Raw genomic sequence first — 23847 nt, 5'->3', positions numbered from 1 at the left:
TACAGTATTTGTGTGTTGAAGTTTTGCTCTAGAGTACTGTATTTCTGAGTTATAACTTAAATAAACCTAACCACTTAAAGTGCTTTCTAGTGATTACCAGTGACAGATAACAGCAAAACAACACATTTGGGGGGTCTAGGGAGCAAAATACAGAGTAGTTTAAATATACACGATTTCGCACCTAACACGGCACGGTAGGAACGAAACCCACGTGTTCCGTGCGAGTTACCTGTATTCCACATACATCCACTTTCCCATCCTCAAGCACCTGGACAATCTCTCTCTCTTTCACCTCATCATTCGCTCCCCTTACATTCCAGGTTCCAATTACAATGTCCTTTGTCCAGTCCTTGGTCGTCATCGTTTGGTCAGTCCTTGTCCGAGGCTTATTGTTTGTTTTTTTAGTTAGTTGTTTTCCAGGGAGGGGCACTAACCCTCCGCCAACCCTTTTAGTCGCCTTTTACGACAAGCAGGGATACTGGGGGAGTATTCTTGAAAACCCCCCCTACCCCCATAAGAGAGAAGAAAATAAAGGAGCTCTGGAACCAGGAAAGTACCAAAAACAACATAAAGAGGGGTTGTTGAAAAAACTATCTTTACCACATCATCAATCGCATTCCTCGTCAAGAGAATGCCCAGTCAAAACATCAACGATTCTCTGTAACAACAATTCGCATCTTGAACAATTCTGTGTCATTCATACAGTATTATTTTGCATAAGAGATGTTATTTAATTGTCCTGGGACCGTCTCATGGTGGGATTGTATACAATGCTGCTGTTTCTTCTCTACTGAGTTTGAATACGAGTCAGAGATCGCATTCTCCAGTGACCTTGATTGGGTACATGCGAGACAGGCACTGGTTTTAGGCTTAGGTTAGCTTTTTTTACAGCTGCTAGGCCAATTAGATTGCCTTTAAATTTTTTTGGGGGGAGGACTCATCTGGGTGGAAGTAGGACTTGGTTGGGGGGGAAACCCAAGGCTCAAAAACACATCCCTATACAGTACTTTACATGTTAAATCTACCACAAGATATGATACCCCACCTTGCGATGGGTTTTTACTTAACCAATTGCATCGTTGAACCGGTGTACATATACCTGTATTTTGCATTTTTTTTTGCACTGAAATTCATTTCCCATACCCAGCTCCAATCGTAAATCCTGTCCAGGTCTTCCTGTGGCATTTTACAATCTTCTTCAACTTCTACCTTCCTCGTGATCTTCGCATCATCTGCAAACAGACTGCCATAACTGTTCATTCCATCCACCATAACGTTTCTGTACATCACGAACGTTACAGGCACCAGCACCGAGCCGTGTGGGACTTCACATATTACTTCCCTCCACCTTAACGTCTTGTCTTTTATTACTGCCCTCATCAGCCTGTCTCTCATGAAGTCTCTCATCCACATCAAGAGGTTTCCCTTTAGTCCTTGTATGTGCTCCAATTTCCATGTAAATCGCTTATGGGGGTACCTTGTCAAAGGCTTTATCCAGATCTAAATATACATAATCCACTCAACTATCTCTCTCCTGTAGCACATCAATTGCCCTAGTGTAGTTGCCCAACAAATTTAAGATATACGACCTTCCATTTCTGAAGCCAAACTGACTTTCTGCCAAAATGTCCATCTCCTCCAGATATTTTATTCATCTACCTTTCAAGATTCTCTCATACAATTTTGTGACCAAGCTGGTCAGGGACACCAGTCTATAATTCCGTGGTTCTTACTTATTCCCTCCTTTGTAAATTGGTACCACATTGGCCCTCTCCCATTCCCGGAGCACTTTCCCTTCTAACTGAGAACACATAATTAAACCGCAAATCTTGTCTGCCAGTTGTTCTTTGCATTCCTTTAGTATCCAGTTTGAGATCCCGTCAGGCTCTGGGACCTTCCTTGCATCTTTGAGTTTCCAGCAATTTATACACTTCCTACACTTCCACTTCTATATCTTTTAACACTACATTTCTACTCACACCCTTTCCCTTCCATAGAATCACTTTCTTTAGAAAAAACCGATTGGAAACTTTTGTCCATTACTTCCGTTTGCATTACAGCATCTTTGTAGACCTTTCCTTTTACTTTCAGCTTATTGATTCCTTCCTTTTGTTTCAATCTGCTCTTAACAAACCTGTAAAACAATTTAGGTTCTTCATACATTTGTCAACTTGTATATCTTTTTCAAAGTTTCTTTCTTCCCATCTACATATTCTTGTATATTTATTTCTGGTTCTTTTATATTCTTCCTTTGTTCTATCATTACCTCTCTTTCTCCATTTGTTCCATGCATTATCCCTTTCTTTTTTTGCAATCATACACCTTTTGTTAAACCAGTCATTTCTCCAGTTGTCTTTCCCGTTAACTTTTGGAACATTCCACACCTGTATTAGAGACATATAGAAAGATATCCCACTTCTTCTGTATCTCTCGTTTCCCTGAATTCTCACCAACCAAGTTCTTTGAAAAATTTTCTCAATTCTGTAAGTTTGCTTTCCCAAAGTTGTATCTTCCATGCCTGTATAGCTCATCTCGTCTCCCTACTTCCTTCTATCATTTGGAACTCTATCACTACATGATCACTTTTTCCTACAAGACACAGATATTTCAAAGATTCAATGGGATCAGGTTCTTTGCTTAGAATGAAATCTACTGTAGTCTTGCTGGTGTGTCATCACCTCTAAATCTTGTCTCTTCTTTGATCCACTAGGACATAACATTCTCCACTGCTATATTTAACAGTATACCCATACTGCCCCACGAATCTTCACTACTACCTGAGTCCCACACCTCCCAGTTTACCTCTTTACAATTAAAGTCACCCATCAGGATTATGCTGTTGCTTTTCTCAATCACTTTCTGTAGGTATCTGTGTCCAACAACATCTCCTGATATTCCTCCTCACTCTATGGGGGGGACATATGCTACTGTGATGTCTCTCTTGCCTTTCCCTCTAGTTTCTAGTATCATGATTATCACTTCAGCCATACCTTCTCCCAGTTCCACACTATCCACATTAAGACTTTTTCACTGCTATCATCATTCCTTCCATTTTTTATTTTCTATCTCTTCTCCATAGTTTATATTTCCCATCTCCTGTTTGGATTTCAATATTCTCTCTTAGCCTGGTCTCTAAAAAGCACATAATGTCTGGCTCATTTACCCTCATGAAATCGTCTATTTCTAGCCTTGCTGAGATTAGACCATCTACATTAGCTTATGCCACTTTCAATCTTTGTGCACTGTTTTTGCAGTGTGTGTGTGTGTGTGTGTGTGTGTGTGTGTGTGCGCGCGCGCGCGCAGGCACGAACACACACACATAAAGGCAAAGGAAATTCCATTTTAACTGGTCTCTACTAGGATACGTCGCAGTCAGAGCCATGTCCTCTATTGGGGATATACATGGCAGTATGTGGGTTAAGGGCAATTAACTGAACACTGATCCCTTAAAGGCGTACCCCATGCTATGTCAGTGAAAATTTCCTCACACATGCAGAGCCACGTACAGCATACCCACACAAAACAAACCTAGAACAAAACAAGTACAAAGAATGTATAAATCTGTATTTAATGAGACTAATAAGGAAGATAATACCTGTAGGACTGGGTAAAGAGAGGGTGGGAGGGTATCGGGCAGCTCAATGTTGTTTCTTCGTAAAACCACAAGGTGCATGGCAGTGAAAAATTCCTCCAGCGAGAGTGCTCCATCACGTGTTACATCCGCGAGTTGCCTGTGTAAAGAAGAAAGACATGTTTCCCTACATCAGTTCATTCACTTTGTACACAGTAGGATGTTTATTTACACTTACTGTATAATCCATAGGATTAGTGACAATTTAGCTTAAGTCACATTTTAACTTTTTGTTGTTGTTGTTGTAACAGATTCATGGACTGGCTCCCTTATTCTGTACAAAATATATCTGCAATAAGTCTGTAACCATCCTTGTAATTCAATTTCACACATTCACATAGGGTGAGGTTATCCAGAGCATGACTCCAGGGACTAGTCATACGGAAACTGAATCCCCAAGTACAATACCCTCTCCCTCTTGTGCCATAATAGGTACAAAGCAACTTGGACATAGGACATCAAAGAAATACTGCATTCTTTCTCAGCTATCTCCAAAGACAGAAAATAACCAGGGGAAAAAAAATGGCAATTACTGCTGACTCTACATCACCAGGTCTGTAAGGGTAGCATCTCAAAGCTACATCTAAAAAATTCCTTATAATACCTTTGGAATATATTTTCTGGTGCTTAAGGTGAGGGTGGTGAAGAAGAGGACCTATGCACGTAGGAGGAAAATATGGAAGTTGAAAAACCAAGCACTAAGGGATGCCTTCTATAGCAAAATAAGTAGTGTGGTGGCTAAACAGGGAGCTGCTAGCAGAAGTGTTAATGTACAGTAAAGACCTCCCACAAACAATCTCCTGAGAGTTACTGAATCAGTGTTTGGATAACAAGGGGACTCTCAAGACAAAGTAACATGGTAACTTCAGCAATATCCCTGGTTTTAGTACCAATTTGAATTCAGTTCATTTTTTTCTTCAATCAGTATCCCCTCTAGCCCTGTTCCTCACAGAATCCCAAATCTCCCCCTCTACTGAAATATCCCCATTTTGTTCTCCTGGTGACGGGGGTGAAGGAAAGTAAATGGTAGATTATTATCCCATGGGGATGAAGTAAGGACCAGATGGAAAGTATTTTGAAAGCCTGATGAATAGGAAAATAGACAGCAGACCAGCTGTAAACATGATTGGTTTTGGGGGTGTGCAGAGCAGGAATGCAGTGCCGGGAAACGTGACACTTGCACAGGTGAAGAATGCTGTGAAGCGGCTGAAAAACAGGAAAGCAGCTGGGGTTGATGAGGTGTATGCAAAGATGATTAAGTGTAGTGGAGAAAGCAGAATGAAGTGCTTGTTGGAGATATGTAACAAGGCATGGACGAGTGAAACTGTGCCAGCACAGTGGAAAAAGGCAGGGGTTGTACCCCTGTACAAAAATAAAGGTGAGCGAAGTGAGTGCAAGAATTTCTGTGGGATAAGTTTACTGAGTATGGTAGTGATAATATATGGAAGAATTATTATGGTGAAAGTAGGAGAGATATCAGAAGTCCTAGTGAGTGATGAACAGGGTGGCTTTAGGAATGGCACAGGATGTGTGGATCAAATATTTGCAGTGAGACAGACAGTGGAGAAGGCGTGTGAGTAGAATTATAAGGTGTTTATGGCATTTATGGATCTGGATAAAGCATATGACAAAGCAGACAGAGAAGGATTGTGGAAGGTTTTGCACATGTATGGTGTAGATGGTAAGCTGCTAAGTGCCATCAAGAGTTTCTATGTTGGCAGTGAGGCAAGTGTAACGGTAAATGGGCATCCAAGTGAATGGTTAACGATCAATGTGGGTGTGCAACAAGGTTGTGTGATGTCCCCATGGTTATTCAATATATATATATATATATATATATATATATATATCCATCCATCCATCATCCAATCCTACATTGCCCCATGAGGAGCGTAGGAGCCCGGGGCTAGGGAGCTGGTCCCGACATATAAGATAAGTGACCAGCCTCACTCATCCCCGAGTGGCATTACATGAACAATCCCAACCACCCCTTGGATATAAACCTTCACCGGCTCAATCCGATTGGAGTGCAATAATTACCCACTAACCCACCAGGTGCCAAAATTTGGTTGTATGGTTACCACCCAGCATAGTAAATGGTTTTCTTGTGTACAGGAAACCATTTGGCTTGTCACTCAATGTAGAGTCACCCACAGGCAGAAGGAAGAGGAAAGAATGAAGGAAAGAAAGACAGAAGAGGAAGTGTAAAGTTACCCATAGGCAGAAGGGCAAGGAAAGAATGAAGGAAAGGAAGACAGAAGAGGATGGAAGGAAAGAAGGATGGAGGAGAGGAAAGGGCAGACACCCAACAGCAGCACTACATCGAGTGAGTGGATGAGTGGCAATAATTAACCCCATAATCATCCGTTACAGTACCTCTCTCCAAGTCACAGCATTTTGAAAAAAAGAAAGGCTTTCAGCTGTCTCTTAAAGGTTTCAACAGAAGAGAGTTGTCTCATGGAAAACGGCAATCTATTATATAATCTAGGGGTTCTATATACAAAAGAACAATCATAGAAAGAAGACTGGTGAATGGCTCCAGGCTCGTCAAGATGCAAGGAATCACCTTCACTGTGTAACATCACACCTGGGCGTGCCGATGGGAGTTTAAGAAATTTTGCAAAATACTTTGGTTCACCAAACTTAAAACTGTGAATGTAATAAGACACAGTTTAAATTCAATTCCATCCTTTACTGGTAACTAATGCAGCTCAATTAGGAATGGTGTAGTCAAGGTTCTCGAGGGAAGACCAAAGATAAGCCATGCTGCCCTGTTCAACACAGACTGAACTTCTGTTAGTACTGTATATTATTTGGAAGACCAATCCACAGTGAATTACAGTAATCAACATGAGACAAGACTACTGCATGGGCCAATGTTAAGAGGCAATGTCTATTCAAGAATTTTCTCACAGAGTACAGATGTACTTGAAACCAGGAAGGTCAAGAGAAAGAGGTCTTACTGTATTCAACAGTAATATTACACTGTAAAAATACTGTACAATCTTACCTAACTGCAATACTGTAATAACAAAATTATTCAATTTACTTGCAACAACTAAAAATCAGGAGTAAATACACACTGCATTTCATAATGAATCAAAACAACTCCACACTTTTGTTCAATTTCCTTCAACTATCAAGAAAAGATATATAAATTAACGACCCATCACTCACCATATTTTACTAAGTTCATTAACAGGCAACTTGGATTTTTCAAAGAATTCTTTAGCAGCTGTGCCTGAGAGGAGAGCAGTGAGGTCCTGCTGCATAGTGCGAAACTGCTGGGTGTAGTACTGACGCTGCTCCTCATTTATGGTCCACACATCATAGTCTTCTTCACCTGATGAGTGGCATTCAGAGGAATCTTCTTCTGTTCCCAACAGCTGTCTGTGTTCATCATTAACTGTAAAAAACATAATGATGTTCCACTTTTCCACAAAGACATTAACATTATATTATAGAATTCCACTTTAATTCTCATAACATCACAATAATGCGTGAGAAAATTATGCATGGTATGAGTTGGGGAATAATCTATACGTATCTTATAAATCCTGAAGAAGTTCCATCCATCATCCAATCCTAAATTGCTCCATGAGGAGTGTAGGAGCCTGGGGCTAGGCAAGTTGGTCTTAGGTTTTATCTTATCCCCCCCCCCAGCTAGAATAAACTCTAAACCTGTGCAAAATCATCTGTAGGTAGCATATGAAAAGAAAAAAAAAAAAACTGAAATGAAAGCATTAAGATTCTTTTAAAATATGGCCCCAGGTTTGCCACGACTTACTAAGGCCATGCCAATGTGTGTGAGCCTGGCCCCAAGTTTTCTCATGGACACTGTTGGTGGGTGTGGGGGAGTCAGATGCTGGGGAGGAGACTGAGGTGGAATGTGAGACCATCCTGCCTGAGGGGTCACTCATTCTCTCATCACCGCCTTCCCCTTCCTCACTCTCCATCATTCGGTAACCTCCGTCAACCATCTGTGGGAAAACAATGGTAATTATACAATAAGCCTTCTGAGATCCTTAAATATTACAAACTGTAGAAGAATGGAAATAATAAGGATCATAAAGTTTATAATCTATACATTTTAAGTATGTATGGTACAGCAAAGTACCAGTTTACTGAGTAATCTAGCTCCAGGCCCATACTCTTCTAAAGGAGCAATAACAGATTGGATGATAGATGGATGGAAGGGCTAAAATGCATCTCTACCCTCTACACATTTTTCTCCATAAAAGTACAGTACAGTACTCATTTACACTATGGTGCTAGATAAGTGGTGACAGCCATCATCCACTCACTTGATAGAGTGCTGCCTACTTCATCCTTCACCTGTAAAATTCTATATCTGTATCTGTCATTCTCTTCTGCTGTTTCTCCTATCCTTCCTGTCACTTTTAATTATTCTTCTTTCCACTTCAGATGGCTCCATATTCAGTGTCAAGCCTAATAATATTCTGTAACCCAGGGAACCATTTACAATGCTGGGTGGTAACCATATTACCAAATAAACCACATAACTAAATAATGGAGCAATGTGGAGCCTACTATGGTGCTCCTGTTAGCTGCGTGGAGAGACACAATGTGGCATCCATCCAGGAACCAAACCTTCACATTCTTCTCCAAGTCTTGCCATGGCAGGATGCTGTCTACCACAATGGAACATCAGTTCATTGCACAGGATGGCCCTATAGGGGCAGTTGGTTGCATATGGCTGGTGGGTCTGTTCAGCCAGACAGAACGAGGCTACTCAACAACGCTATGATGCTTAACCCCTTAACCGCGGGGCGTCACTTTCGTGACGCTTGGGAGCAAGGGATCATACCACAGGGCGTCGCTTTTGTGATTCTGTGTTATTTTGAATTCACCCGGGCTTCCAAGTAGGGGCTTGTATCATCTATCAGTACTGCCAATGTCCAACACTAGTCAGCACTCCTAATCTCATCTGTACTCCCATCCATTGTTGACAATTTAGCCATTTCTCCCCGTTCTTGACTCCCCTCCCTACCCCCCCTCCATTACCCTATCCTCTCGCCTGCCCGGCCGTGCTACGCTAAGTAAATCTTCCCTGGAATTTTTCACTGATTCCATCCATTGAAATAAGCCCTATGCCCTATTCTTAAACCAAATAATATATACAAGAAAGAAATAAGGTAAGTGAGAGTGCCATACACCTGGAATTGGCTAATTATCACCTGAAAACACCTCACGTGCACTCGTTCGCTAATTTTCGCTGTTTTTTTCCCCTTGAAATATGCCATATAATCTATTTTCGTAATAAATATACACATAAGGAGGGAAGGGAGAAGCCTAAGTGATATTTACATTCACCTGGAACTACCTAATTTATAATGTATTGTCTAGATTTCCTGCCAATCATTTCAGTGCTATACATAGCTGTTTCAAGAGCTAACGTTGGTAGTGCTGAATATCCCCTAAGTAGGCCTCCACCCCGGCCCTCCCTTATCAGTTCACTCTCATCTTCCGAAGTGGAGGTACGTCTGTTTCCTCATGCTGACTTCAGGGACTTTTTCATCCCCATGCAAAGGGCCCTGTGACCTTTACCCCCTACTAAACCTCGTGTGGAAAGAGGTAAAGGGCTGACAATTGATAAAAGCGTGACTACGATCTTTCTATTGAGTAAAACAGTGCAAGTGGAATTGTAAATAATGTGTAAAACAGCAAGTGAAAGTAATGAATGTAAATATACGTGAACAATGGAAAATAGTTTTATAAGTTACTTCACATGACAGTGCATAACACAGTGTAAATAAAATAGAAATGTAAATAACGTAAATAAAATAGAGAACGTAAATAGAAATGTAAATGAGTAGTATTATAAGAATACGAGTATATACCCCAGGAGTAATGAAAGTGAAAGTTTCACTCTAGCATGTCTGAATACTATGAGTTATAAGAGTGAAGATGAAAGTGACATTCACTCTCAATGCTAGTATACAGGACGAGAAAGTGAATGCTACGTATTTTACTGAAAGAAATTGAATCCCTACAGTGACAATAAACTAATACTACTGAAGGAAACTTATGGATGAAGACTGTAGATATATATAAGTGTTATATAGTACTAGAAATACAAAGTGTGAGGGATTTTATGAATAATAAATGACAGAGTACCAAGGGCGAACTAGCGCAAGTGCGACGGTCAGACGCGCTCATAATTTTCATTGCTTTCACAGTGGGTTTTTTTTTGGAGTATGGATCCCAAACTACTTGAAATTCATAGAGTAGTGTTTATAGTGTTAATATCTGGCTGTGGTAATCATATTACGGGTTGTCAGGAAGTGTAAAGTGGAGACTTCGTTACCCAACTTCAGAGGTCTCCACAATTCCTACGGTGACTGACGAAGGCTCAACAAATATTCCAGGAGAAAGCTGAAGGTATGTGCCATAAGCATATATAATTTTAATATTCTAGGACTAATAACTGATTTTTGGCAAATATTTTTTGAGAGTCTGTCGGAGCCTGAATAACCCCGCGGCACACGCAAAACATCGGTAAACATGCCCGCGGTGTAGGGGTTAAATGATCTCAGTCTCATTCATAACCTTTATGTACAATTCACATTAAATGTTCTTTAATATGAAGCAAATTATTCATTATGAAAAAATGGGAGTCTTTCACTACGGCAAATTACAAAATATCAAACAATACTTCCATTATATCCTGGAAATTAGTGGCGTGGGTTTCCCTAATCTACAACAACAACGCTGTGATCTCAGTATTATTTATAATCTTTTTATGTTACATTAAATTTCTTTTAAATGAAACAAATTATTTATATTAAAAAAAAAAAATGGGAGGCTCACTAGGGCATGTTACAAAATATCAAACAATACTTCCAATATATAATGGAAATTATACTCAGTTTTTTTTTTATCGAGGCGAAGATGCACTTGACAGATTGGTGATGATTGGCTGGATGCAATGTTTCTTCATAATTTCTTTAAATTTATTTGACAACATATATCTGATGGGGAAATTTGGGTTAGTAAATGTTATTTGGACATGTTGCATTCAGCCAATGATCACCAACCTATCAAGTGTATCTTCGCCTCAATAAAAAAAACTGAGAATAGTGGTGTGGTTTTCCCTAATCTTGATTCTCTAATGAAATGAAGACTACAAACAAGAGCACCTTAGCACTCACCTGTGAAGTGTTACAATCTGAGTCACTAAGCTGAATCAGGTCTGGACTGGAGGTGTAATTTTCTTTTGTGGAGTATGCAACATCATTTTCTGTAGCACAAAAACAACAAATCAGCCTAAACATACCAGTAAGTCCTAGCAACAACTTACCTTTGTTTTACATTCTTCTTATCTATCAAGCCATCAGAATATTAAAGAATAATTCTTACTAAAGTTCCAATGCTAACTATAAGACAAACATGCTATTTCTCCAATTTACAGTAACAGCTGTACATCTCTCACTTCTAATAAGGAATGACTGAAGCTATTAGGATTACTGGGCAGTACTATGTGTAGACGATCCTTGCCTCGGACTAACTGTAAAGGGTCAAAGTGAAACACCAGTCAAACTGATCAAATAGAGGCCTATCTGGGGAATGATAAAATGAAGGATTTTGAACAGATATAACAATTTTACTGAGGAAAGATCAAAATACAAATATAATATGTTTGGTTTTTAAATTCCTTCAGTCCAATGATGCAATTTTAAAAGTTTCTTCTTGCAATCTCCAACAATTTTATTATCTGGAGAGACTTTTCAAACCAGGGGAGTTTGATATAATCTCCATTAACCCATAAAGTTTCATATTGCTCTCAGAAGCTATATAAAATCATCTGGTAGCTGCAAGAATGAAATACAAGTGATGTACTTGGTGTTCTATTCTTGAACTCTTTGACTGCTCATGCTTTTCTCAATGGGGCTATATTATCTCATGTTTGCCTAAATATAGTCATCCCTCGATTATCCAACATAACAGAGCCAAAGGCACGTCCAGGTAATTGCTACGTCTGGATAATGGACTCCTCCTCTGACCCCCCTTCGTACACAACCTAACTCTGAAAGCAGTTGAAAATGTCCACTACAGTACATCATACAACGCTTGTTCCTGCTGTTTAACACTACTCAATCTGGCCAAGCAGACCTATACACCACAACCAAACAGCCAAGCAATTACCATGGTCAAGCAGACCCATCAACCACAAACAAGCAATCACCACTGCAGAGCCATACCCTGCAGTGACATGAAAACATGAAAAATAACATGGCTACACAAGAAAAATGCAGTGGGCACACAAAACACAATGGTAAAATGGAATAAAATCATGGTAAAATAGAATACAATCATGCTAGAGTAAAGAACGCTGGAATAAAATCAATCAACATTCATGATTTGACCATCCTACATCAATCTAACCCAGGATCTCCAGCTTCTCCAGAGTCAGCACTACCCTCTTCCTTTTCCCTGGTGGAGGGGCCATCATCACACACCCTAGGTAGAGGCATGCATGGAATAGCAAGGTCTGAAGCACGTAAGGAACAATCAGAAAAGCCACCACGTGCACTGCCACTTCAACTGTGTGAGAGGAGCTGTTCACTACACTGTCGTCGCATAGAAACTGACAACAACCAAGGGGGCCTCTAGCGGATGCTGGGTTAACTACCCAGCCAGACAGGACAGTGCCACCAGGCTACTCCCAACTGGCCGGGTGTAAAAATGTTCGTACAGCCATAATTTCCACCCGGACGCGTGCACTGGGGTAAAAGTAATCTTGTTTTAAATGCAACAAAAACTCAGTTCCTGCATGTATCAATCCGACATCTTCCACAGGAGTACCCTCTAATTTTTAATAATATCTAGCTTAATCCTGCATCATCTTTGAATATACCTGGGGTTTCATTCTCTCGGGATTTATCTTTGAAAGAACATTAAACCTCTCGTAAAATCTGCTTCCAAGAGACTAGATGTGCTAAGCCAACTCTGTGCCTTCTTTACCCCAACACAGTTGTTGACTTTGTCCAGGGGTTTTATTTGCCCCTGTGTAGAGTACAACTCCAATGTGTGGAGAGACTCCCCCCATACAGCTCTTCTCAACAAGGTGGAGTCAAAAGCTTTTCATCTCATTAACTCTCCTTCTCTTACTGGCTCCTTTCAACCTCTGTCTGTTCACCACACTATTTTATCTCTTTTCTATCACTACTTCAATGGTCAATAATCCCCTGAACTGTCTGCTTACATCCCTCCACCACTACGACGGGCGCGTAACACTCATCCAACAACAAACTCTCATCCCTTTTCTGTCCAACTCTCTAATGCAAGAGTTAACCGTTACTCCCAGTCCTTCATATATGCAACAGGTCAACTCAGGAACTGTCCTCCTCTGTCTGTATTTCCTGCTGCCTGTGATCAATCTTTCAAACACAGTGTGTCCAGGCATCTCAAAATGTACAGATCTTGAATTTGGCTCTCTGTTATCTTGTTTTTGTTCTTTCTTGGAGGGAGCAATTTGTGGGCTCCTGGCCTTTGGTGCCTTCTTCCTTGCATAAAAAGAAAAAAAGTTATTTATGGAATAACTTAAATGAATTTACATGTACATTTCAGTAACACTCACTGGCGTCCTTTTTCGCACATAACACAGGTTTCTAACACATCACTTCTTGGGGCCAATGCACACTAATTCCTAACTGTATTATGTGTACTCTGTTGGAAGGACAGAAGACAAGAGTGAGGAGTAGAAATGACTTGTCTGAGAGAGGCACATGGCATTATATGGACAGACAGAAAGACAAATGAGAAACTGAAGAAGAGTTGTGGTGTTAATGTGGATGTGATGGAATGCTTTAGCAGAAGTACCCTGTGATGGCTTGGTCATATGGAAGAACAGGAGATTGATGGAGACTGTGTCTGTGAGTGAGGTGCTGAGGAGGAGAGGAAGCTGGAGAATGAGGATACGATGGAGGGACATATATATACGTACATATATACACAGTAATCCCTCAATTATCCAACGTAATAGAGCCAATGGAATGTCAAGGTAATGGTTCCGTCTGGATAATGGACTTCTCCCCTGGCCCCCATGTATACATAACCTAACTTTGAAAGCCAGTGTAAAAGGCCATTACAGTAGCTACATCATACAACACTTGCTCCTGTTGCTTAACACTACCCTATCTGGTCAAGCTGACAGAAGACCCATCAACCACAAAGAAGCAATCACCACTGCAGAGCCATACCCAGCAGTGACATGAAAACATGAAAAAAATGGCTACACAAGAAAAATGCATTTGGCACACAAAACATAACGGTAAAATGGGACAAAATCATGGTACCGGTACACTACAGAAAGCTAGAATAAAATAAACGTCAACACTCATGATTTAACCATCCCGCATCAATCTTACCCAGGATCTCCCACTTCTAAAGTGTCAGCACTACCCTGTTCCATTTCCCTGGTTGGGGGGGCCTTCATCACACACCCTAGGAAGATGCATGCATGGAATAACATGGCCTGAAGCAGGTATGGATAACCACAAAAACCACCAAGTGCACCACCATAACAACCATCTGGGAGGAGCTGTTTACTAAACAACTGCTCTGCAGGAACTGGGGCTGAGCGAGGGTGGTTCTCTAGTGGACGCTGAGTAAACTATGCAGCCAGGCATGGCAGCGCCGGTGGGCTATTCCTGTCTGTCTGGGAGGAAATTTTTCGTGCGACCATAATTTCCACCCATATATGAGTATTTTGTCCAGATATTATGAAAAAAATGTATGAATACAGTAATGATTACGAATAGCCAGATCACAGCTCCAGTTAATGGATTGTCTGGGTAATGGCTGTCCAGATAATCGAGAGATTACTGTGTATATATATATATATATATATATATATATATATATATATATACAGATATACTCAGCTATACAATCTCCCTCTATGCGATACCCCACCTTAGTGATGTAAAAAATTAACATCCTTCCTTGCCTACCGATGACCAGTCTCCGGTTATGTTTTTTTTTCTTTATACTGATTTTGATGATATTTTAAACTTAAATTTTGTGTTAAGGTTCATTTATAAACTGTTTTTTTACTTAGATTAATGTGTTTTAGTCACAGATGCAGTGAACATTGTCATTTTGGGGTACAGTTTACTAAGTCCGATTTTTTCCAGACATTTTTGATTATTTTAAGATTTTATTTTTGGGTTTAGGTGGGTTATAAACTGCTTTTAGGCTTAGTTTAGCTTGCTTTAAAACTATCTGGGGGTATAAGTGAGCTAGAAACTTGTTTTTGGACTCATTTGGGTGGGTTCTGGACTTGGTTGTGAGGGGGGGGGGGAGAATCCCAAGGCTCCTAAATGCATCCCTATATGGTGGAATCTCCTAAACTGTGGTCTCATGAGACTGGGCACAGGCCTCAATTTGAGAATTTCGCAAGCTGGCAATAACTAATCTAATGGGGAGTTCCTTATACGTCTGTCATTTTGGAAGAGTTGCCACCTTACTCCCAAACCTGCATCAAACTGGTCAAAACCTATATCAAACTGGTCACCAGTGAATATTAACAACCTGGAAAAGAAATCAGTAAAGCATATCTAATGGCACTGAAAAATACTGTAAGATTCCGACCTGATTCTGACTGACGACACTGCTTGAATGGATGGGGTAAGGGGAAAGAGTTCATGACTAACTGGCCGTATTTATTTTTGGCCGTGATCCTGTTAGGCTGAAGATGTTTAGGCCAAAGATGTCTCAGCTGTACATAACCTAACCTAACCTATATTTTGGTCATAAGGCGATTCAGCCATTTGCCACTTCAGGCTGCTATGGCCGAACAGGTTTATGGCCAAAATGACCGGGATGCTGGGGAAGGGGTTCCAAGGCTTGAGGCAGACTATAGCATTGTAGCACAAAGTGAGTGTGCTGCTGTCTCATGCTACCACCTCTGTGCCGCTCACTCCTCATCAATCTCCCTCAGGAACTCCTCAAAGTTCAGTGTGGAGGCCATGGAAGCGGTGTCATCATCGCCCTCAGCTGCCTCTGTGTTGTCATGAGAATCGTTAATTCGCTGAGCTTACCAAATGGGCACAGCCTTTCCATATTTTCTATTGAAATGAGTCTTTCACAGGTTACTTATTATTCCTGGATTACAACAGCTACTGGGCATTTTTATAAACTTACCTCTGAAAGCTATTAATAAGGATTAAGAATGCATGACACACTGATGCATCAAGTCAGAGCGGTGGTAGATAAACAATGCAGCCATTTGGAAAGATCGTTCGTAAACACTGCCGATGGCAACCTGCCAGCTTCCTTGAATACCCCAATTTTGTTTTTTTCCACTCAATTTTTGCAGTCACAATTCAGCAGTTACTGGTAACTGTGTTACATAATTATGTACCAAAATTACAGGTATACCTAGGTTTAACGATCCAATTGGTTAGTTAAAAAAAAAAACATAATTAGGCGGGGTATCATATATCGGGGTTGATTTAACATCTAAAGCAAAGGGATGCATTTCTCAGTCTTGGGTTCCCCCCTCTCCAACCAAGTCCAAAACCCACCTAAATGAGCCCAAAAACAAGTTTACACTCAATGTATATGGCCTAACAGCTGTAAAAGATGCTAACCTAAGCCTTAACTCAGTAAAACCAACAAATAAAATCTGAAAATCATCAAATATAAGTCTGGAAAAAAATCAAACTTAGTAAACTGTACCCCAAAATGACAATGTTCAACCCACCTATGGCTAAAACACATTAATCTAAGTCTAAAAACAGTTTATAAATCAACCTAAACATACAATCTTAGTCTAAAATATCATCAAAATAGGTAAAAAAAGAAAATCAAACCCCATCGTTAAACCGGGGTTTGGCCATCATTAGGCAAAGTATGGTGGTATTTCTATCCCCATCATTAAGCCAGGGTATCGCATCTAGGGGTATCATGTATCAAGGTATACCTGTACTTAACTTGAGATTGTGAGTTTGTTGTTACAGGTGGAATCGCCGTGCCCATCTAGTGGAGTTTTACATGGTGTGATTAACTCTTTACCAGACAGGTGCAACTTTTCCTTATTTTCTATTGAATTGAATCTTTCACAGGGTACTTTTTATTATTCCTGGATTACCACAGCTACTGGACATTCTTATAAACATACCTCTGAAAGCTATAAATAAGGATTTAGATTGAATAACATACTGACACACCCAATCGGAGCGGTGGTTGGTAAACAGCTGATATTGCAAACTGTTGCATGATGTTGCCACATATTACGAATTCACTGTTTAGAAATATGTGATTTAGAAGATTCCAATGTTCTTTCCATGTTATAACGTCCCTGTTCAACAATAATCCAGCTCAACAATGGGTTTTCCCAAACACATCTCATCATTACAGCAGGGATGAGCTATATATATATATATATATATATATATATACTGTATATATACTGTATATATATATATATATATATATATATATATATATATATATATATATAATGTATATCGTTTTCTTTTCGTTTTCGTTTTTGAACGCTCCAACATGCTTGCATGTGTCGGCCTTAGTCACCTAATGGTGGCTCTCCATGATGCACGATCTATTGCAGCCTCCCTTTTCAGTCCCTTAACCCCGAGGTCACATTTAAAGACCTCATCCCATGTCTTTCTCGGTTTACCCCTCATAACCCCACCCCCAATATTAACACTTCTCACCTTCTGCACCCAATTATCATCCCCCATCCTCTCCACATGCCCACACCATCTCAATCTACCTCTCCTCATCACAACATCATTACACTCCAGCCCCATCCTACCTCTCAACTCCTCCATCGTAAACCCAGGCCCCCCAGACCTTGCACGTAGGGAAGCACTGCACAACCACCTAATCATTGTCATTTCTGTACGTCTGAGCCTGCAAATATCCTCCTCCTTTACTGCCCAAGTGTCACTACCATACAGCATTGCACTCCTAATACATGCTGCATACAAAGACTAAGGATAGCACACAGGGAGAGTCCTCTCAATGTCAGGAGAGGCAACAGCTCCCTGAACTTCTTCCAACCACTTCTCACCCTAGCCACAGTGCTAGCTCCAGCCCCACCTCCAGCACACAACATGTCTTCCAAATAATAAAACTCTTCCACACACTCAAGATATTCACCAGCAGGTTCAATCCTTTCCCGCCTGACAATCTCCATCTGCTCTGCCCAACACGCCATACACGTAAAATCAGCATTATCTCGCAGTCTACCTCTGATACCACAACATCTCTTGTGTACCCATTTATCACAAACACTGCACAAGATAGAATTACTTCCCATGCCATTGTGGCAAACTGCACATGGCCACTCTCCCTCGTCTTTGACAGTACCGCCACCAACCCTAGATATCATCACTTTTCTTTTATCTGCATTTACCCTTGAGCCCATGTGCCCCACACCATCTCTCCACTTCCTAAATCTTTCCTCTGCCTCCCTCTCGTTCTCTGCAATCAACACCAAATTATCAGCATACAACATCTCCCACAGGAGTCCATTTCTGATGTCACGTGACAGGGCTTCAAGTACCATGATAAACAACATGGGACTCAAAACTGACCCCTGATGCACACCAACTTTCACGGAACACTCATCACTCAAATCTCCATTCACTCTTACCTGGGTGCAAGCACCCACACACACAGACATAACCACCCTAACCAGCCACTCCTCCAAGCCAAGCTTTCTCGTTGCCTACTTCACCTCCTCTCTAGGGACTCTGTCAAAGGTCTTTTCCAAATCAACAAAAACAAAATACAGATCCCTTTTCTTCCCAATATATTTTTTCTGAAGCTGTCAAACAATGAATATGGCATCAGTGGTCCCCCTGCCTGGCATAAACCCAAACTGCATCTCATCAATATTCACTCTTTCTCTAATCATACCTTCTAGAACTCTCTCCATTACTTTCATTATCTGATCTAAAAGCTTTATACCTCTACAATTTCCTCTTCCCAGGGCATCACCCTTCCTTTTATACACATTTACAATTACACTCTTCAACCAATCATTTGGGACAACACACTCATATATAATCATATTTATCAGGTCAGTGACTAACCTCACCCCTATATCTCCAGAGGTCTTCAACATTTCAGCAGTCCACCCAGACACACCTGCTGCCTTCCCCACCTACATCCTGCCTATTGCCTCACTCACAGTAGCAGCATCAATCAAAGGCTAAGGATCAGCTGGCTCCAAACCTTCCCTGTCCCAGGGAAGTATATAAAATAAATAGAAAAAGGAATCAAACACGAAAATTCATGTTATATGTCGAGGACACACCATAAACCTTATGCATAAAACAATAAGTTAAAACCATGAATAAAAATTCAAGGTGACTGAGGAAACCAGCTTCCTCAACAATGGCGAAGTTAACTCCCCCCATCATTCAAGAAAAGAGAAGAGAAGGTAAGACCCATCTCCCGCCCTGAACCTGGAGGTATCGACGATGAGCATCCCCTAAATTGGGACACTCAGGTAAAATTAATAGGACCAGACAGTTTTCACAATAAGGAGGGGGTCTTCCCTCCAGGAGACGGCAATGTGTTAGGCATGTATGACCAATCTTTAGGCAGGTCATGGCAACTTCCCAGTGATGGGGCATGGCTGTATAGGCTCATGGACTAACTACTGTTGTCACTTCCCCTGGTTTGCTTGGAACAGGAAGCATATCTCAACCACACTGTCACGAGACCTGAACAGCACCCTTAATCATGGAGAAGTAATCCCCGTACAGAAGAGGTCCGACAAAGGCATCAAAGGTAGATACAGCCCTTTCTGCCTCATCTCCATATTCATTTCCCTGCAGTCCAATATGGGAGGAATGCAATGGAGAGCTATATAAGTGAGAGTGATGTGAACTGGAAAGAAGGTAGCCTGATGGCAGAGGACAGAGTTACATGAAGGTGGTTCATTTGTGGCCCATCTGGGATTAAAGAATCTTTCTATGGACAGACAGGAAGACTAATACAGTATTGTAAAGATCAGCTACCTGAGTTAAACCCAAAATGCTTTTATTTCTATAATTTCTCTCATTTGTACAAAATCTCCTAAGTGTTGGTCTTAAAAAAGTGCACCAACCACACTTAATGGTTAACTTGAGCACTTACCATAATGAGTGTTATTGTTAGTGTGTAACCTAGGCAGCGGGAGGTCCACCCCGAGAAAAAGTGACTCAGTTCTGACAGGCAGGCCACGCTGGGCTGCAGCCACCAGCTTTAGTGCTACAAAAAGCTCTTTTCTCCCATACCACCCCTGGCTTGTACCACCACACACATGGCCAATCTGAAAATGATAAAGAATAACTAGTAAACAAATATCAAACTGTACAGCATTACTGGGATATATACTGTATGGTGAAAATGCTGTGACTGAGTGTTCTCCTCAAAAAGAAAAAATCAAAATCCTTTTGATCAATACTGTACTTACTTATTTCTGTGATGAAATAAGCATTGCAAAAACAGAGATACTGTAGATGTTGTGATGTATAATACAGTAATTCTGTACAACAATGAAACTAAAAATAGGACAGTGCTACTCCCTCATGCCATCCTACTCCTCATTTTTTACCAAACGTTCTTCATTTTACTGACTTGCAAATTATGAAGATGTAAAGATATTCATGACAAGAGTAATGGATGGCCATGAGGAATGATATGGACGTCAGTGAGGGATGAAGTAAATGGTTGTGAGGGACTGAGTGGACAGTTATGAAGGATGAAGTGGATCACTGTGAGAGATGGGGTGGATGGCTATGAAGGATGGGGTGGATCATTGTGAGGGATGGTTGTGAGGGATGGTGTGGATGGTTGTTAGTGGTACCGGTACGGTATTGTAGTTTGGAGGATGCCTGTGAGGGATGGAGTGGATGTTTAATAGGAATAGGGAACATGGTTGTGAGGAAAGACTTTGAGGAATGGTGTGGATGGTTGTGAGGGATAACTCTGAGGGATGGATGCATGGATGGCTGTGAGGGATGGATGGATGGTTGTGCGGGATGGAGTGGCTAGTTGTGAGGGATGGTTGAGATGGATAGATGGATGACTGTGGAGGATGGATTGATGGATAACTGTCGGGATGGATGGATGGATGGTTGTGAGGGATGGGGTGGATGGTTGAGAAGAATGAGGTGGATGGCTGTGAGGGCTGGGGTGAATAGTTATGAGGGGTGGGTGTAACACAGCTGTGAAAGATGGATAGATGATTGTGAGGGATGGATGGGTGACTGCATGGGAGGGAGGGAGAGATGAATGGCTGTGGGGGATTGATGGATGGTTGTGAGGGATGGGGTGGATGGTTGTGAGGGATGGGGCGGATGGTTGTGACGGATGACTGTAAGGGATGGACAGAAAGCTTTGAAGGCTGTATGGTCCAGATGGATGGCTGTGAAGGATGGGTGAATGTGAAAGATGGATGGATGGATGGATGGTCATGATGGGTGGTTGGGAAGAAAGGAATGGATGGCTGCGAGAGATGGAGTGGTTGGATGGATGGATGAATGGGTGTGAAGGTCAGAATGGAGGGTTGGAATGTATGGAGTCGATGGTTGTGAGGGATGACTGAGGGATGGATGGATGGCTGTGAGGGAAGGGTGGATGGTTGTGAGGGATGGATGGATGATTATGAGGGATAAAATGGTGAGTTGCAAGGGATGGTTGTGTGGGACAGGCTGGATAGTTAAATGATTATTAGGGATAAAAATGGATGGTTGTGAAGGATGGTTGTGTGGGAGAGAATGGACAGCTGGATGGTTGCATGGGACTGAATGGTTAGGGGTGTGGGAAGCATGGATGGACGGTTGTAGGAGATGACGACGATGGTTGTGTGATGGGATAAATAATAATGCTTTGAGGGGATAGAGAGAATGGTTGGGATGAAAGATGTATGGTAGAGTAGCTGACTTTAACCCTTCCAGTCTGAGAATATGCCAAATATTTTTACTGTATATATACAGTATTCAGTCTGAGAACATACCGTATATTTTTACAGTATATTCAACCTGAGAATAAACCGTGTATTATTGCAGTATATTATACCTGCTGCATCCATATGATTTTTCTTTCAAGCTCAGGAAATATCTCTCATACTGAAGAGTTTAACGAAAGCTGTTTCTAACCCCTCCATTTCGACAAGTCTTTAAGCTAAACAAAATCGTCCATAGGAAGCAAGAATAAAAACAGTCATCTGAATGAAGTGGTTAGGCAAAAGCTTAAGGACAGAGCTCTCAGCTGCCTACTTGCCTGACATGTTAGCTATGACGGATGAATAGCTAAATGAGAAATGAAGGTTGGCAAAGGCACCATGGGAGACAGGCATTGATAAAAAAAAGGTTTAACTGGGTGGGGGAACTGGGTGTATTTCCATTATTAATAGCTACTGTGCCAGTACTAAGAACAGAATCACTGACAGTATATAATCGAGAAAATGGTTGATGACAATTAAGATGCAGAGTACTGCAGATATTATTGATGAATAATGTGCAAATTATCATATAGATATGAGACAACACTAAAAATAATTGATACCTAAGTACTGTAGTTATTTATCCTACTGCAGTTGGTGGTGAAAAATGCCTAAATATGGCTGCACTAATACAGTACTGTACTTATGAAGGATGAAGGTGCAGCTCCCTACTTTTCTCTTCATGGAAAAGTACCGGTATATACTGTTTTGTAACAATAACTGTGAGGTGAGCATACGAACATAATTATGAATGATAAAAGCCCACGCCCCTACTTCTCTCTATGGAGATGTTAGACAGTAAATATGCAGTAAATAAGCACACACAAACAACTACCGGTACATTCAGCACAGGGCTTCTCTGAAGTAATTAGTGAACTACAGTAATGGAGGGTGAACATACATGAAGAATAACTGAACATTCCCCTACTTCCCATCAAACCGATGCTGGATCTGAGAGGAAAGTTGGCACTAAGAAACAGTACGCTATATACCCTACTCTGCCCCTTACTTCTCCACTGGCAACACATCATAGGAAACAGTATGCACATGAGAGTAAATATTCAGTCACCCATAATTCTTCTTGTATCATTAATGAGACAAAGCATACATAGCCTATATAAGAGGTTAATGTTCGGTCACCTCCTCTTGTTATACTATCAACTTCTGAGGGGAGTGTTCACATAGACGGCTGTACATAATACCCCTATCAACATGGGCAAGGAGAGTACAGAGAGAAATACTGGTAGTTAGTAAATAATCAGTCCCCTACTTCTCTCCATGAAGATGTGATGAACCTGAGCAACACTTGTAAATGGAGAAATACAGGTATGCACATAATAACGGTATATGTTTAGTTTCCTAGTTTACTTTAAGGTGACTATCGAAGCTTTTAAGATGAGATAAAAAAAAAAAAAAGTGAATGTTCAGTCCTCTACTTGCCTTCCTAGGAGGCTATGCAAAATAGTACCATTGGGTAGGTAGTTAACAGTTGTGAATGAAAGTAAATGTTAAGTCCCATACTTCTCCTGTGTACCAACACTTGTGGGGGGAGGGGGGGCAGAGACAGCACAGGAGTAGCTACCATAAATGTTCAGTCCCTTACTTCCCCTCCTGGAGAGGTGGTGGACCATAACACCACCTTAGGGCACACACCAAACCTCATGATGAAATTAATAATTGGTATCTGCCACTACCACAGTCCATCAGTGTCACTTTCAGGCCTAACTGTGCTTTCAACACTAAAACTGAGACTGAATGCTGTGTAACTCATATGGTAACACTCAGTGTGAAACTTCTGCTTGAAAATGAGTAAACAGGCACTGGTGGTTAGTTGAGAGATGCAGTACAAGGAATAATTTGGTTGGAAGTTTTTATCACCATTGACATCACTACATGACAAAAATCCCATCCTCTCTTTCCCACTGAATGAACATGAAATCGTCATCTCTCTCTTTCTTTCATCACATGATAAAATCTCCCCCTCCCCCTCCCACTGAACAAACATACAAAAAATAAACTCATCCCCTAACTCTCTCTCAAATGATAAAAATCCCTTCCCATCCTTTTCTCACCAAGCAAACATACAAAAAACATCTCATCCCCCAACTCTCTCACATGATAGAAATCCCCTCCCCCCTTTTTCTCGCTGAACAAACAAACAACTCATCTCCAAACCTTCTCTCTCTCTCTCTCTCTCTCTCTCTCTCATCCAATAATTTCCAGT

The 23847-nt window shown here is 41.0% G+C and overlaps 1 protein-coding gene across 1 annotated transcript in view; it reads right to left on the bottom strand.

Moving 5' to 3' along the window:
* Positions 1 to 23847, bottom strand: part of Reps (RALBP1 associated Eps domain containing) — a 110799-nt gene that overhangs the window by 58972 nt on the left and 27980 nt on the right. Inside the window, exons 2-6 of the mRNA XM_080271669.1 lie at positions 19772 to 19946; positions 10804 to 10892; positions 7419 to 7611; positions 6809 to 7037; positions 3596 to 3731 (exon numbers count right to left, since the gene is read on the bottom strand). Of these exons, the coding sequence (XP_080127795.1) occupies positions 3596 to 3731; positions 6809 to 7037; positions 7419 to 7611; positions 10804 to 10892; positions 19772 to 19946 (822 nt within the window). The remainder of the gene's footprint in view (positions 1 to 3595; positions 3732 to 6808; positions 7038 to 7418; positions 7612 to 10803; positions 10893 to 19771; positions 19947 to 23847) is intronic.

This window comes from Coenobita brevimanus, chromosome 47 (assembly GCF_032717465.1).
Source record: "Coenobita brevimanus isolate Jiangsu-jjx chromosome 47, ASM3271746v2, whole genome shotgun sequence".
Taxonomy (NCBI): domain Eukaryota; kingdom Metazoa; phylum Arthropoda; class Malacostraca; order Decapoda; family Coenobitidae; genus Coenobita; species Coenobita brevimanus.
Note: the sequence above shows the minus strand (reverse complement) of the source record. Positions and strands in the feature narration are given on the sequence as shown.